Source organism: Mizuhopecten yessoensis, unplaced genomic scaffold (genome assembly GCF_002113885.1).
Source record: "Mizuhopecten yessoensis strain PY_sf001 unplaced genomic scaffold, ASM211388v2 scaffold7547, whole genome shotgun sequence".
In the NCBI taxonomy this organism is placed as follows: Eukaryota; Metazoa; Mollusca; class Bivalvia; order Pectinida; family Pectinidae; genus Mizuhopecten; species Mizuhopecten yessoensis.
The window spans coordinates 1,228,331-1,241,372 of record NW_018407102.1 but is presented as its reverse complement, the minus strand read 5'-3'; the positions used below and the strand labels follow the sequence as shown (position 1 = coordinate 1,241,372).

General features: G+C 34.0%; 1 protein-coding gene across 1 annotated transcript in view; it reads left to right on the top strand.

The window, feature by feature from the left end:
- LOC110453939 overlaps nucleotides 1–13,042 on the top strand; it is a 135,374-nt gene that overhangs the window by 73,553 nt on the left and 48,779 nt on the right. Inside the window, exons 94-111 of the mRNA XM_021503188.1 lie at nucleotides 274–405; nucleotides 1,847–2,023; nucleotides 2,314–2,442; nucleotides 2,734–2,922; nucleotides 3,593–3,715; nucleotides 4,405–4,593; nucleotides 4,722–4,850; nucleotides 5,098–5,280; nucleotides 6,016–6,138; nucleotides 6,879–7,064; nucleotides 7,371–7,499; nucleotides 8,604–8,786; nucleotides 9,394–9,522; nucleotides 9,672–9,848; nucleotides 10,007–10,129; nucleotides 10,560–10,736; nucleotides 11,297–11,440; nucleotides 11,636–11,827. Of these exons, the coding sequence (XP_021358863.1) occupies nucleotides 274–405; nucleotides 1,847–2,023; nucleotides 2,314–2,442; nucleotides 2,734–2,922; nucleotides 3,593–3,715; nucleotides 4,405–4,593; nucleotides 4,722–4,850; nucleotides 5,098–5,280; nucleotides 6,016–6,138; nucleotides 6,879–7,064; nucleotides 7,371–7,499; nucleotides 8,604–8,786; nucleotides 9,394–9,522; nucleotides 9,672–9,848; nucleotides 10,007–10,129; nucleotides 10,560–10,736; nucleotides 11,297–11,440; nucleotides 11,636–11,827 (2,814 nt within the window). The remainder of the gene's footprint in view (nucleotides 1–273; nucleotides 406–1,846; nucleotides 2,024–2,313; nucleotides 2,443–2,733; nucleotides 2,923–3,592; nucleotides 3,716–4,404; nucleotides 4,594–4,721; nucleotides 4,851–5,097; nucleotides 5,281–6,015; nucleotides 6,139–6,878; nucleotides 7,065–7,370; nucleotides 7,500–8,603; nucleotides 8,787–9,393; nucleotides 9,523–9,671; nucleotides 9,849–10,006; nucleotides 10,130–10,559; nucleotides 10,737–11,296; nucleotides 11,441–11,635; nucleotides 11,828–13,042) is intronic.

Sequence of the window (13,042 nt, the reverse complement as noted above, 5' to 3'; positions counted from 1 at the left end):
GGATTCTTACGATATGTATAATTTTCTCTTGAATCAGCTACTGAAAATATACACTTTGTACATGTAAATGACATAAACTTATCAATTCAACTTGATGCTGATGAGTTTGTAAGTTTGAAATATTGATATTTTTTTTATTAAAAGGTTATGAAGGATTGTTGCGATATTTGATTTTCTCTTGATTCTGCCACTGAAAATATACACTTTGTGCATGTGAAATACATAATCCATTTTTATGTACAGAATGTTAATAAAATAATACTGTTTCCGCAGGCACCTAATAACCTCCTGGTTTATGAAATAACTAGTGGAACCAACAGTGGTGATCAATTTTTCTACATCAACCCGGACACTGGGGTGGTATCTCTGGTCAGGAGCGTGGCATCAGGAGCGAACATTTACCAGGTAAATCATCATCAATATTCTATAAACTGTTACCCATTATGTACAGGTTATTTTATAAGTATGGCGGAATATCATTATTAGGAGATATAAAAATAAAAAAACTATAATCTAGAATATGCATACTTGAAGAGATATAATCTTGGAACATGTATACCTGTAGAGCTATAATCTTAGAACATGTATACCTGTAGAGATATAATCTAGAACATGTATACATGTAGAGCTGTAATCTTAGAACATGTATACCTGTAGAGCTATAAGCTTAGAACATGTATACCTGTAGAGCTATAATCTGAGAACATGTATACCTGTAGAGCTATAATCTACAACATGTATACCTGTAGAGCTATAATCTTAGAACATGTATCCCTGTAGAGCTATAATCTAGAACATGTATACCTGTAGAGCTGTAATCTAGAACATGTATACCTGTAGAGCTATAATCTTAGAACATGTATCCCTGTAGAGCTGTAATCTAGAACATGTATACCTGTAGAGCTATAATCTGAGAACATGTATACCTGTAGAGCTATAATCTACAACATGTATACCTGTAGAGCTATAATCTTAGAAGATGTATACCTGTAGAGCTATAATCTTAGAACATGTATCCCTGTAGAGCTGTAATCTAGAACATGTATACTGTAGAGCTGTAATCTAGAACATGTATACCTGTAGAGCTATAATCTTAGAACATGTATCCCTGTAGAGCTGTAATCTAGAACATGTATACCTGTAGAGCTGTAATCTAGAACATGTATACCTGTAGAGCTATAATCTACAACATGTATACCTGTAGAGCTATAATCTTAGAACATGTATCCCTGTAGAGCTATAATCTAGAACATGTATACCTGTAGAGCTATAATCTACAACATGTATACCTGTAGAGCTATAATCTTAGAAGATGTATACCTGTAGAGCTATAATCTTAGAACATGTATCCCTGTAGAGCTATAATCTTAGAACATGTATACCTGTAGAGCCATAATCTTAGAACATGTATACCTGTAGAGCTATAATCTAGAAGATGTATACCTGTAGAGATATAATCTAGAACATGTATACCTGTAGAGCTGTAATCTTAGGACATATAGGCCTTTAGAGCTGTAATCTTAGAACATGTATACCTGTAGAGCTATAATCTGAGAACATGTATACCTGTAGAGCTATAATCTACAACATGTATACCTGTAGAGCTATAATCTTAGAAGATGTATACCTGTAGAGCTATAATCTTAGAACATGTATCCCTGTAGAGCTGTAATCTAGAACATGTATACCTGTAGAGCTATAATCTAGAAGATGTATACCTGTAGAGATATAATCTAGAACATGTATACCTGTAGAGCTATAATCTAGAACATATATACTTGAAGAGCTATAATCTTGGAACATGCATATTTGTAGAGATATAATATAGAACATGCATTTGTTTCAGCTCACCATTATTGCGAAGGACCAGGGCGTGCCTGTAAAAAGAGCTACTGCTACATTAACAGTCAATGTTCTACGAAGCTCCGGTGTTTTGACCTTTGGTCTTCCTGCATACAATGCTACTAAGAGTGAGAATGCTCCAGTCAATGATTTTGTCATTCGTGTTGCTGCCTCTCCAGGGGTAAGTTTATTTGTTGCTTTACCAGGGCAATTTTCTTTGTGACTCCTGTTGTCACCTGTCCAGGGGATATAAATTGTCTAAAATGGTATCAAATCACATGTCAAAAATTATAAAAAAATCTGATTGGTTATATAAGTCAGACAAAGTTTCTGTGATGGTAAGTTTATAAAGACACCATAAAGACAGACAAATTCAGTAGATCTGAAATTTACACACCTTTTAACTGTTCTGATGACTTGTAATTTCAGGTTAACTTTTACAAACCTTAATATTTATCATACTGTTTGAAGGTAAGCATTGAATACACCCTGACTGGGCGAGATCCAGGTCCTACCTACTTCTCTGTTGATACGACTAGCGGCGACATCCGGGTCAAACAAGACTTGAGAACAGATGCCTCCATGCTCAACCAATACACTGTAAGTGAGGGATTATTGCTGGTATTGATTATACCAATCAGCAGTGTAAAGTTGTGTGTACAGAGTTGTTCTTTTATCGCCCACAGTCAGTATTTATTTTTAGGTTTTTCTCCAATACTATGTAATACATTCTTCCTGAAAAATCATATCGGTGCTTAATAAAACATCCGAGTTTTCAAGCTCTCTTTAAATTGCAGTATTTTATATAGATTTCTTGACAGAATGATTATATTTCAATGGGGAAAAAAAAATCAAGTATTTGAATAAAATGTGTATTTTGTGCTTATACAGCTGCTTGTGAAGGCCGTGTCCTTTGATGTGACCACTCAAACAGCTTCTACTACCGTCAATGTGTTTGTAAGGAGGAACGAGGCTGGTCCTGTGTTTGACCCAGCTTCAGCTTTCTATTCCACCAGCATTGAGGAAAAACGGGCTCTGGGGTCAACAGTCCTGCAGGTCACTGCCACGGATACAGATAACGTAAGTCATGGACACTGTCTTCGTTGTATATTGTTGATCCAGGGGGGGAAATGTCATTTTGACAATGGTTCTACCTTTAAGTTATAATACAATGTAGATGGTTCTGTCTTGATGATCGATCTATTGATGCCTGCATCATAAGAAACATGTGACCCCTTAAATTATCGGTAAAACATTTGCTATTTTATTTGAATTTGTATTCAGAGGCCATGTTCAGGAAGTCTGATAATTATATATGTAATGTGTGCTCTTCATGCTGTTTGTTTTCTGAGTAAATACAGGTTTCCCAATGATTATTCAACATAATATCTCAATAAATGTTTTTCCAATGTTTATTCAACATTATTTCTCAATTAATGTGTTTCCAATGTTTATTCAACGTTGTTTCTCAATAAATGTTTTTCCAATGTTTATTTAACATTATTGTGTATCTCGGGTATTATTCAGGTCAGAAAAAAATACAGATCTGAGATTTGGGCAACAGTTGTTAAACCATCAATAATCAGGCATCTTGACCACTCGATCAAGCCAAATATTCTGATTTGGAATCCCTTGGAGTGTTACTGTTAGTAATGTTTGCCATTCAACTCATCATTTACATCTATTCTTTATTTCTTCCGAATGACTCTCAATTTCATGTCGTTTTGAAACAATTTTGTTACTTTTTCAGGACCAGATAAAGTATACTATGGTAGATGGTGCTCCCTACACCGACTTCTTCTTTGTGAATGCTGACACAGGTGCCATCACTCTCAACAGTCCGTTAACCTCAACCAGTGTTGGCAACTACTCGGTGAGTGTCCCGGTCACACAAATGTCTTTTTCCCATCACCACTTTAGGTTTCCTTACTCTCACATCATCTTCCATTGTGACGTCATTGGTCATGGCAATTGTTTTCCTGATCAAAACAGGAATAAGGTATTCCAAAATAAAACAAGGATTTCTAGATACAATATCTAAACGTTGTCAGAGAAAAAGGTCCCCAACCTCGTGATGGTTGATTATCATGTTTGTCTAACTCTCGTTCGTTGATTTTCAAATTGTTATTTCAGTAAACCTTTTGTCTACAATTTGAAAATTAACTTACTCGAGCAAGATAAACACGATAACCAACCACCAGTCTTTGGGGAAACTGTTTAACCTGGTGTTTTATTCCAACCATCAATTTGGATATTTACATATGTATAGCTTGTGTCCAAATTGACACTCATTTGTTATATTAGGTATAATTGAGAAGAAATATTTATTTAATTTATTTGTAATTTTTAAAATGAAATCTGAATTCCTTTGATGGTAGGCGAAATTCCTTGTTTGCTATAAGTCACAGTCAGCTAGTTTTATAAGATAACCCAAGGAATCTCATCAATTAATTTGCTACAAGCAGAGTTTATTATATAAATCATTTGCCTCTGAAGGCACTTCCTTGTCCTAAGAGAGAATTCATCATATAGGTGTAACTTAACTATTTCTACCATTGACAGTTCAATGTGCAAGCGTCCGACCAGGGCAGTCCCGAGAGAACCAGTCTGGCCCGTGTCCATATCATCATATTGCGAGACAGATTTCCCCCTGTATTCCAAAACCTACCCTACAATGCCAACACGGATGAGAAGAGCCAGGATAACACCGTCTTTTACACCAGCATTGTGGCTACTGATGGAGACCTAAGAGTAAGCAAAACCGGGTTTTTTTGCTTTTTTTTTTTTTTTCAATAATGATATACATTGAGATTTTGTTTTTATTGACCCCCTGTCCTGCTGAGCTGGTTTTACAACTTTTGCAACTTATTTTCTTACAGGGACAGATTATGTACGACGTTATCCACGACAGTATTGCAGCTAACTTCTTTTACATCAACAAGACCTCTGCTTATTTGTCCATTCAGAATCAAGGTCTCTTACTACGAGATTTGCAGCAAGACTATCAGGTATGGCTATCAAGTATAGTGATCGTGATCAAAGTATGGATACAAAGTATAACTATCTTTATCAAAGTATGGCTATCAAGTATATTAATCGTTATCAAAGTATGGCTATCAAGTATAATTGTCGTTATCAAAGTATGCCTACAAAGTATAATTGTTTTTATCAAAGGATGGAGCATCAATAGTAAACTAATTATTGAAAAAGAAATAATAAATATATAAAGGGTACTGTGAACATATTTTTTTACAGCTGCACGTGATTGCATATGACAGTGTCTACCCTGAAAACCAAGCCACAGCTACTGTTTCTGTATTTGTGAGCCGCAATGCAAATGCCCCTGGATTTTTAGACCAACCGTATGCCCGAACTGTTTATGATCACTTGGCACTTGGCACAGCTATTGTGGATGTAAATGCTACGGACTCTGATGGAGTGAGTGCTATGTTTTAATACTAGATTATTGATTTAAGATGATAGGCTACCATTCTTAAAGGTTTGTGTAAGAGTTATTTCCTTTAATTATTTGATGGTCTATAATGATTCAGAATTATGTGTAATCAGCTCTTACAGTCTTTTAACCCTTTCACCACTGTAGACCATAATGGACTCATCCAGATCAATGTATGGTAGAGTCGACCAAAGTTACCTAGGGGTGAAAGGGTTAAAGATATTTGCCGTTTGACCCCATGTTCATATTGTGCAACAAACGAAGGAGAGAAAGTTCCAAGTTACACACACCTATTACACACACCTATTACACACACCTATTTTCATAAAATGAAAATCAAATTTATTACCATGCTTACATTTTCTCACTTGCAGTAAAAATATCGATCTAAGTAATGTTTGGTCCAGAATAACTTGAATTGTGGAATTGGCCATAAAAAATACAAATCAAAATAAACAAATTATATACATCAGGTTGGCAAGGGTTCATGTCGCAGTACCTAATAAAGCAGCACGTGTTCTAAAATTGTAATTGATATCAAACAAATATTTTGCAATGAAATATATGAGGTAAATATTTGTTATGATTGATTTAACGATGACCTTGTGTATATATGAAGACTTGTACTTGCAGGATGAGCAATGAAATATATGAGGTAAATATTTGTTATGATTGATTTAACGATGACCTTGTGTATATATGAAGACTTGTACTTGCAGGATGATATACAGTTCAGACTCACTGGCAGCATTGCGTCTCTGCAATTTTACTACATTGACTCAACTACTGGAATAATCACGTTAAAGAAACCCCTGACCGACGGCACTCAGGCATTTGATTCGGTAAAATATAGTAATGATGTCAAATTAATAACAACTTGGAACATATAAATGTTTAAAAGTGATCACAAGCTTGGTTCTATCTGAAGATACACATGTTTAAAAGTGATCAGAAGCTTTGTTCTATCTGAAGATATACATGTTTAGAAGTGGTCACAAGCTTGGTTTTATCTGAAGATACACATGTTTAGAAGTGATCAGAAGCTTTGTTCTATCTGAAGATATTAATGTTTAAAAGTGATCACAAGCTTTGTTCTATCTGAATATATACATGTTTAGAATTGATCACAAGCTTGGTTTTATCAGCAAATATAAATGTTTAAAAGTGATCTCAAGCTTGGTTTTATCTGAAGATACACATGTTTAGAAGTGATCAGAAGCTTTGTTCTATCTGAAGAGTTACATGTTTAGAAGTGATCAGAAGCTTGGGTCTAGCTGAAGATATACATGTTTAGAAGTGATCACAAGCTTGGTTTTATCAGAAAATATACATGTTTAAAAGTGATAACAAGCTTTGTTCTATCTGAAGATATAAATGTTTAAAAGTGATCACAAGCTTGGTTTTATCAGAAAATATAAATGTTTAAAAGTGATCACAAGCTTGGTTTTATCAGAAAATATACATGTTTAAAAGTGATCACAAGCTTTGTTCTATCTGAAGATATAAATGTTTAAAAGTGATCACACGCTTGGTTTTATCAAATGCCTGTTTACACCTGAAGATTTTGACACATATTTTTTAGATGTCCGTTGAGGTTTGTGACCAGCGGCAACCACAAAAATGCAATCTTGCAGGTGTAACCATCACCATCAACCGTGACAACTTCCCACCTGTATACAGCTCCAACAACTATGGTCGGCAAATAGCACAAGTGGCACCACTCGGGGAGCTCGTAGATACCGTGGAAGCTACAGATAATGATTTAGAGGTGATCATTTTATTCTCGTCCATAAACAGCTTTGTTTGTCTTAAATCCGTTGTCACTCGTCATATATTTGTTTATCTTTTTCTTCAATTGTATAAATGACATCTCAAGATTCATTTAACATAATATCTGTAGTGTTCTTTTTTTTTTTTTTTTTACATTTGAGTATTTGAAGTGTGTGTAGCCCCTAGGTTTCCATTTTACATATGAATGTACATCCCCCATGCTAAATAATATTGTTATTTGATTACATGCAATTATAGTTGTTATCAAAGAGTCTGCATAGTTCTCATTGTTTTTGGATTTCAGGGTGAAATCAACTATATTGTGGTAGGAAACTACCCAGCACCTTCATTCTTCTCTGTTGGTCTGACGTCCGGCGAGGTGAGGGTAACCCAGCAGGTCACCAGTGATGGTCTTCAGACAGGAACATACGAGGTAACCTGTTCTATTCCTATTTTAATTTTAAGTTAACATTTCAAACATTTGATTGACCCAGACAATACAGTCAGGTGTCAGGGTCCTGTGTTAATGTTTCTTAACATCACGCACACTATCCACCATGAATAAACGTTTAATAGCTAAGATAATATTCCATCTAAAGTTGATAAGGTATGAATCTTTCATTGAAATATTCTGAATATAGTAGTTACAATGATAACAAAAGTGTTATGTTTTATTCTGATCATTCATCGTATTTCTATTATCTAGGGAGATATACATAAAATGTATTTGCTTGAATACAATATATTTCAAACGTTAATATATAAGTGGTAGTCTTATATTAGTGCTTTTTGAGCTTTTAATTATTCCGTAAAATTATGAATGCGCTAATTTAAATTCTTGTACGTTGTTCTCTATTGCATATTTTCTGGATGCGTTAATTCATTAATGTGCTAAGGTATTAAAATTAAATAATGTGTAAAAATAAAGCATGTAACAGTCCATGTCATGTAGACCAGCAGTACCCTACACATTACACCTCTATGTGTATAAGCAGCACAGAGATGGCTCATGTGTCTTATAACTGAAACACTCGTGGATGATTGTAAATGTTTTTCACAAGATTCTTTGACAGCTTGACTTCATTTTTGTTGATTTTAACTGTATTTAATCTTGATTTTGTTTTTCATTTTATTATGGAGGAAGTGCATTTTGAAAACATTGTATATAAATGAAGAAAAGTAGTGTATAGAATTTTATATATCATTTACCTGGCCAACTAGTTTGGTATTAGTTCAATGTCAATATCGATTTTGTTAACAATCCATTTTTTTTAAAGATTTTTTCAATTTTCTTACTTTCTTGACATTCCCATAAAAGATGCTTTAAAGATGTTACTGTTCACAAAATTTACATTCATTCCTCTATACCCATGCATTGTATTTAAATGTGAATTATATGATAGAATCTAAACCAATTTATAATTAAAAAAATGAAATGAAAAATGAGTTGTAATTTGAAGTGATCTAAATGATTTCTACAATGAAAGCTTAGTGTTTATTTATTATGAAGGAATCATCAACACCATTTCTATTACAGCTAAGGATTGCTGCCTTTGATACTTTCTACCCTGATAACCGTGTGTTCACGATTGTGACAATACCAGTCAACCGCAATCCTGCTACTCCAGTCTTCTCGCAAGATGTGTATACTAGGACCATTGCGGAGACCTTCCCTCTTGGAAGTTCAGTTGTCCAACTCAATGCCAGTGATGCTGATAATGTGAGTTATTTGTCTGCTTCCTGCACTTCATAATTGTTTAGTCCTATCTAAATGCCCCATTACCCAAAAACGTTCCAGCTATATGTCAGTTAATGGTAGTTCCCAAATGAGTGTTGGTTGCTTTTATAAATGGATTTAGTAAATTGAAAATATGTCGAGGACAGATGATGAGAGTTAGGTAAAATATTACAGACAGTCATGTTTCACAAGTTTGTGAAATTTCACTGTCAGCAAGTTTCTCCAATAACTATTCAGTTTGTACGGTGACTCCTTTTCTCTTTAGCGGGCTTATGAATTCTGCCTTGTATCAGCATTGAAATAACAAAACAAGACTTCTTTGTATTGAGAGATATAAGATACTGGGAAATCTTCACAATGACGGCAAATTTATCATGAGAGCAAATATTAGTACAGAACATATCAAATACATACAGAACAAATCATATCTAGTGGTTACATGTCAAATACAGATCAAATCATATCTAGTAGTTACATGTCGAGGATGAAATTAACACTGGATGCAAAATTGTCGCGGTGTAGAGTAAGTTGTCCAATCAATGGTTTTAACAACTTTATTCCTGAGACATTGTGTGACTTGTGTTACCAGGACAAGCTTGGTTACTACATGGATGACGCAGTCGACCAACAAGATAAGGATTACTTTTACGTCAATCCAGAGAATGGACTCATCTCCTTGAGGAAAACTTTGACTTCATCTGTTTTTAATCAGTTCACAGTAAGTAAATTAACAAAAAGTATACATTTACCACGTATATTTCTAATATTTTTTCTTTCCTAAATCTTTGAAAGTTTTACATTGCAGTCTATTTTTTACCATAATTGTAGTTTGTGTGTAAATCGGTGACCACTGGCTTTCTTTTGCAGTTTTCGGTATTGGTACGAGATGCAGGAGGCAAACAGGATACTGCCAATGTGGTTGTTATAGTGAACAGGGACCAGGAGCCTAGCTTTACAAACCTTCCCGCGGCCATAGATATCCAGGAAACAAACTCACTGACAAATTCAATATTCACTGTCTCTGCTAATGACCCAGACATGCAGGTATGTAGGTTACTTCTAAAGAGCAGAATTAAATATGATTTTTGTTGTAGTGATTCGTTACATTATTGAACAATAGATTGTCTGTTTTTATCTATTGTGTTTTATATTGATATGATCCTAGTTGATTGTCATGCTTCAATGCTTTGATTTTTATGCAGGAACGCATGATTTACAACATCATAGGAGAGTTCAACTCACCCAGATATTTCCGAGTGAACAACTTAACTGGGGAGGTTTTCGTTCAGAACGACCTCAGACTGGATGTTGTTGAGCAATATATAGTAAGTTTATTTTTGTTGATACAGTAAACCATTGAATTCAACTAAGACTTTTCTTAATTACATGTTTAAATAAAGAATTACGAAATTTCTTGTTTTTAAAGGTGACCAGCTTTAATGAGCAGGAGTAATGTAAAAATAACATGATGAGTCGATATATTGAATTAGAAAAGGGTAAATGGATGGATCAATAAATTGTATAAATACCAAAATATTTGCTGGTTTAATGCCTTGTTCAAAAACAGAAATCTTTGATGGATAGATGCCTTATAAAAAAAAGGATTAATTGATGGTTAGATGCCTTGTTTAAAAACAGATTTATTGATGAAATAATGTGTTAAATAAAAACAGCATTCATTGATGGATGTGTTAATTGAAAAAACTGAACATGTAATTTACTTGACAATGTATTTATAAATGTGTTATTTCACAGGTGATCCTCACATCGTATGATTCTGGCAGTCCGGGGAAGACGGCCACCGGTACACTGACAGTCAACGTAGCCCATAACATCAACACACCAAGTGTCAATGGGGCCAGCGCCACGATCTGGGAGTATGAGCCATTGGGATCCAACATTGTCAACATCACAGCTTTTGATGCAGATGGTGTAAGTGGTCCCTCCTTTAAGTTGTCTCCCTTGATCTGTTATGTCTGTCTTAACCCTTTCACCCCTAGATAACTTTAGTAGACTCTACCATACATTTATCTGGGTGAGTCAATTATGGTTTACAGTGGTGAAAGGCTTAACCACAATAAGGTTCCTGCAGGTCAACCGGCTGGAAGACTTCACCCTAGTTATTTCATTTTGGTCTATTACTCTATACATGTATATATAGTAGATAATAAATAAACAAACCTTGTGAAAAAAAATATAGAATAAAAACATAAATCTGTCAGATCTTCTGCACATTTGAAGCGGAAGATCTGAGGGCAGGTTTATGTTTTTATTCTATATAGATATTGTGTAGTATGCTTCCGTAGGACAAATTAATTTAAAGAAGAAAAATAATATCAGCGACCAATAGTGGGTCTAATTCTCATTAAGAATACAACCTTTTGAAATGATGCCTATTTTCAAAACCATTGTTATTCATTAATTATGTGTTTGTGTTAAAAACGGGTACTTTATAATCATGGGTTGAAATTGCGAAGATATTTGTATTTCAGGACACATTACGATATGAACTATTGTCAACTGGTACTTTAGTTTCTGATCAGGCGCTGCCTTACTTTACCATCAATCCTGACACTGGCTACATTAGAATTGCTAAGGATCTGGAGAATGATGTCAACAAGCTAGGCACTTATCAGGTAAACCGTTATAACAGAAACATATTTCTAAACAAATGAATGATGACAGTGAAATGAATTCCTTTTAAGTGGATAATCAGTTTTCAATCTTGTTGAAATTGAGAAAGAAAAGTAAAAAAAATATTATCAAGAAATTTTATCCCAGTATCAGACTTCAAGTGAATATGATGATTGACAAGTTTGTGTTCCTTTCAGATGACTGTAAGGGTTCGTGATCAGCGGTATCCGTTTGAGAAATCTGATACTGCTAGTGTTAATATCGTCGTGATGCGTAACAGCTTCTCTCCCGTCTTCCAAAACATTCCGTACAACATGCAGAGCTTCAACGAAAACAGTGCTGTATCGACATCTGTCATCACCGTGACGGCTCGAGACAACGACTTGCGGGTGAGTTCCATGATCAATGGTTGTGTCTTGAAGTTGATGAATTGATATGACTTACTTTTTAGTAAGTGGCTGAGCAAAAAATATCACTGATAATATTTGATTCATAGAATTGAGTATCTCACTCTGAAAATGTAATAGATTTAGATATCAGAACTCATTCTGTTTGTTGGTATCAATACCAGTGTGTAAAACTTAAAGTGTGTTTGTGTTTAAGGTCATAGGAGTGTATTGCTAAGCGGAAATAGGAAGTTGAAAATCCAATATAGGGAACCAGTATCACAATTTCCGCATATTCTAATGTTTAATATTAAACTGATGAATATGTTTTTTCAATATTAAAGTATTGCAAAGCAATCCAGGCATTAATTCAGTTGTTTTTTAATCAATGAGTCACATGTGTTCATTTTTCTGTACTTCAGGAAACCGGCTACCTATTTCACTACTGTGAAGTTTTTCAAGAACGATAACTCTTGCATGCACTTACTATGTGTATATGGTTTTATTATAAAATGTCAATTTTTAATCAATTAAAGATAATTAATTTTACACAATTTCAGCATTTATGAAATTGATATACTTTAATGCAATACTAATTTATGTTAGTATCATTTTTATTGACATTATTTTGCAAAAAAATCTTTTTTTTTTTCAAAATTCACTCCTTTTTACATGAATTTCCATTTAAAATCCTTAAAATTCTGACAACCTATATTTTTTTGTGGCAGAATATTTTCTTTACTTCAAAGCAATATAACTACAAAATTTGAATAAATTCTACTGAGAAATGGCGACACAATCCTATTACCTTAAAGTAAAGAAATGATAAATACATTTTTAGTAAAAATGAAAAAAAAAAAATAAATCAAAAAACGATGTATATAAAAAAGTGGAAAAAAAAGAAGAAAACTAGGTATGTAAGAATCATTGGTTCTTAGACAGTATTTTATGATTTGGCTGTCAGGGTAGTTTTTAGTTTTCGAAAATGGCCTAGTTCAGAAAAAATGAAAATGTTTTGCTGTTTACAAAGAGGTTAATGTAAAAGGGGAAATACACACATTGAGTAAATTAGTGTTAAAATATTCACGAAAATATACCTGGTAGATATATGCAATATACAGAACTCGGAGCCATTGCCAAGGTGCAAATTTCCACGCCACAAACAGTTTAGAGACTTACATCACAAATATTTCTATACACAAGAATTTCCAATTTTAC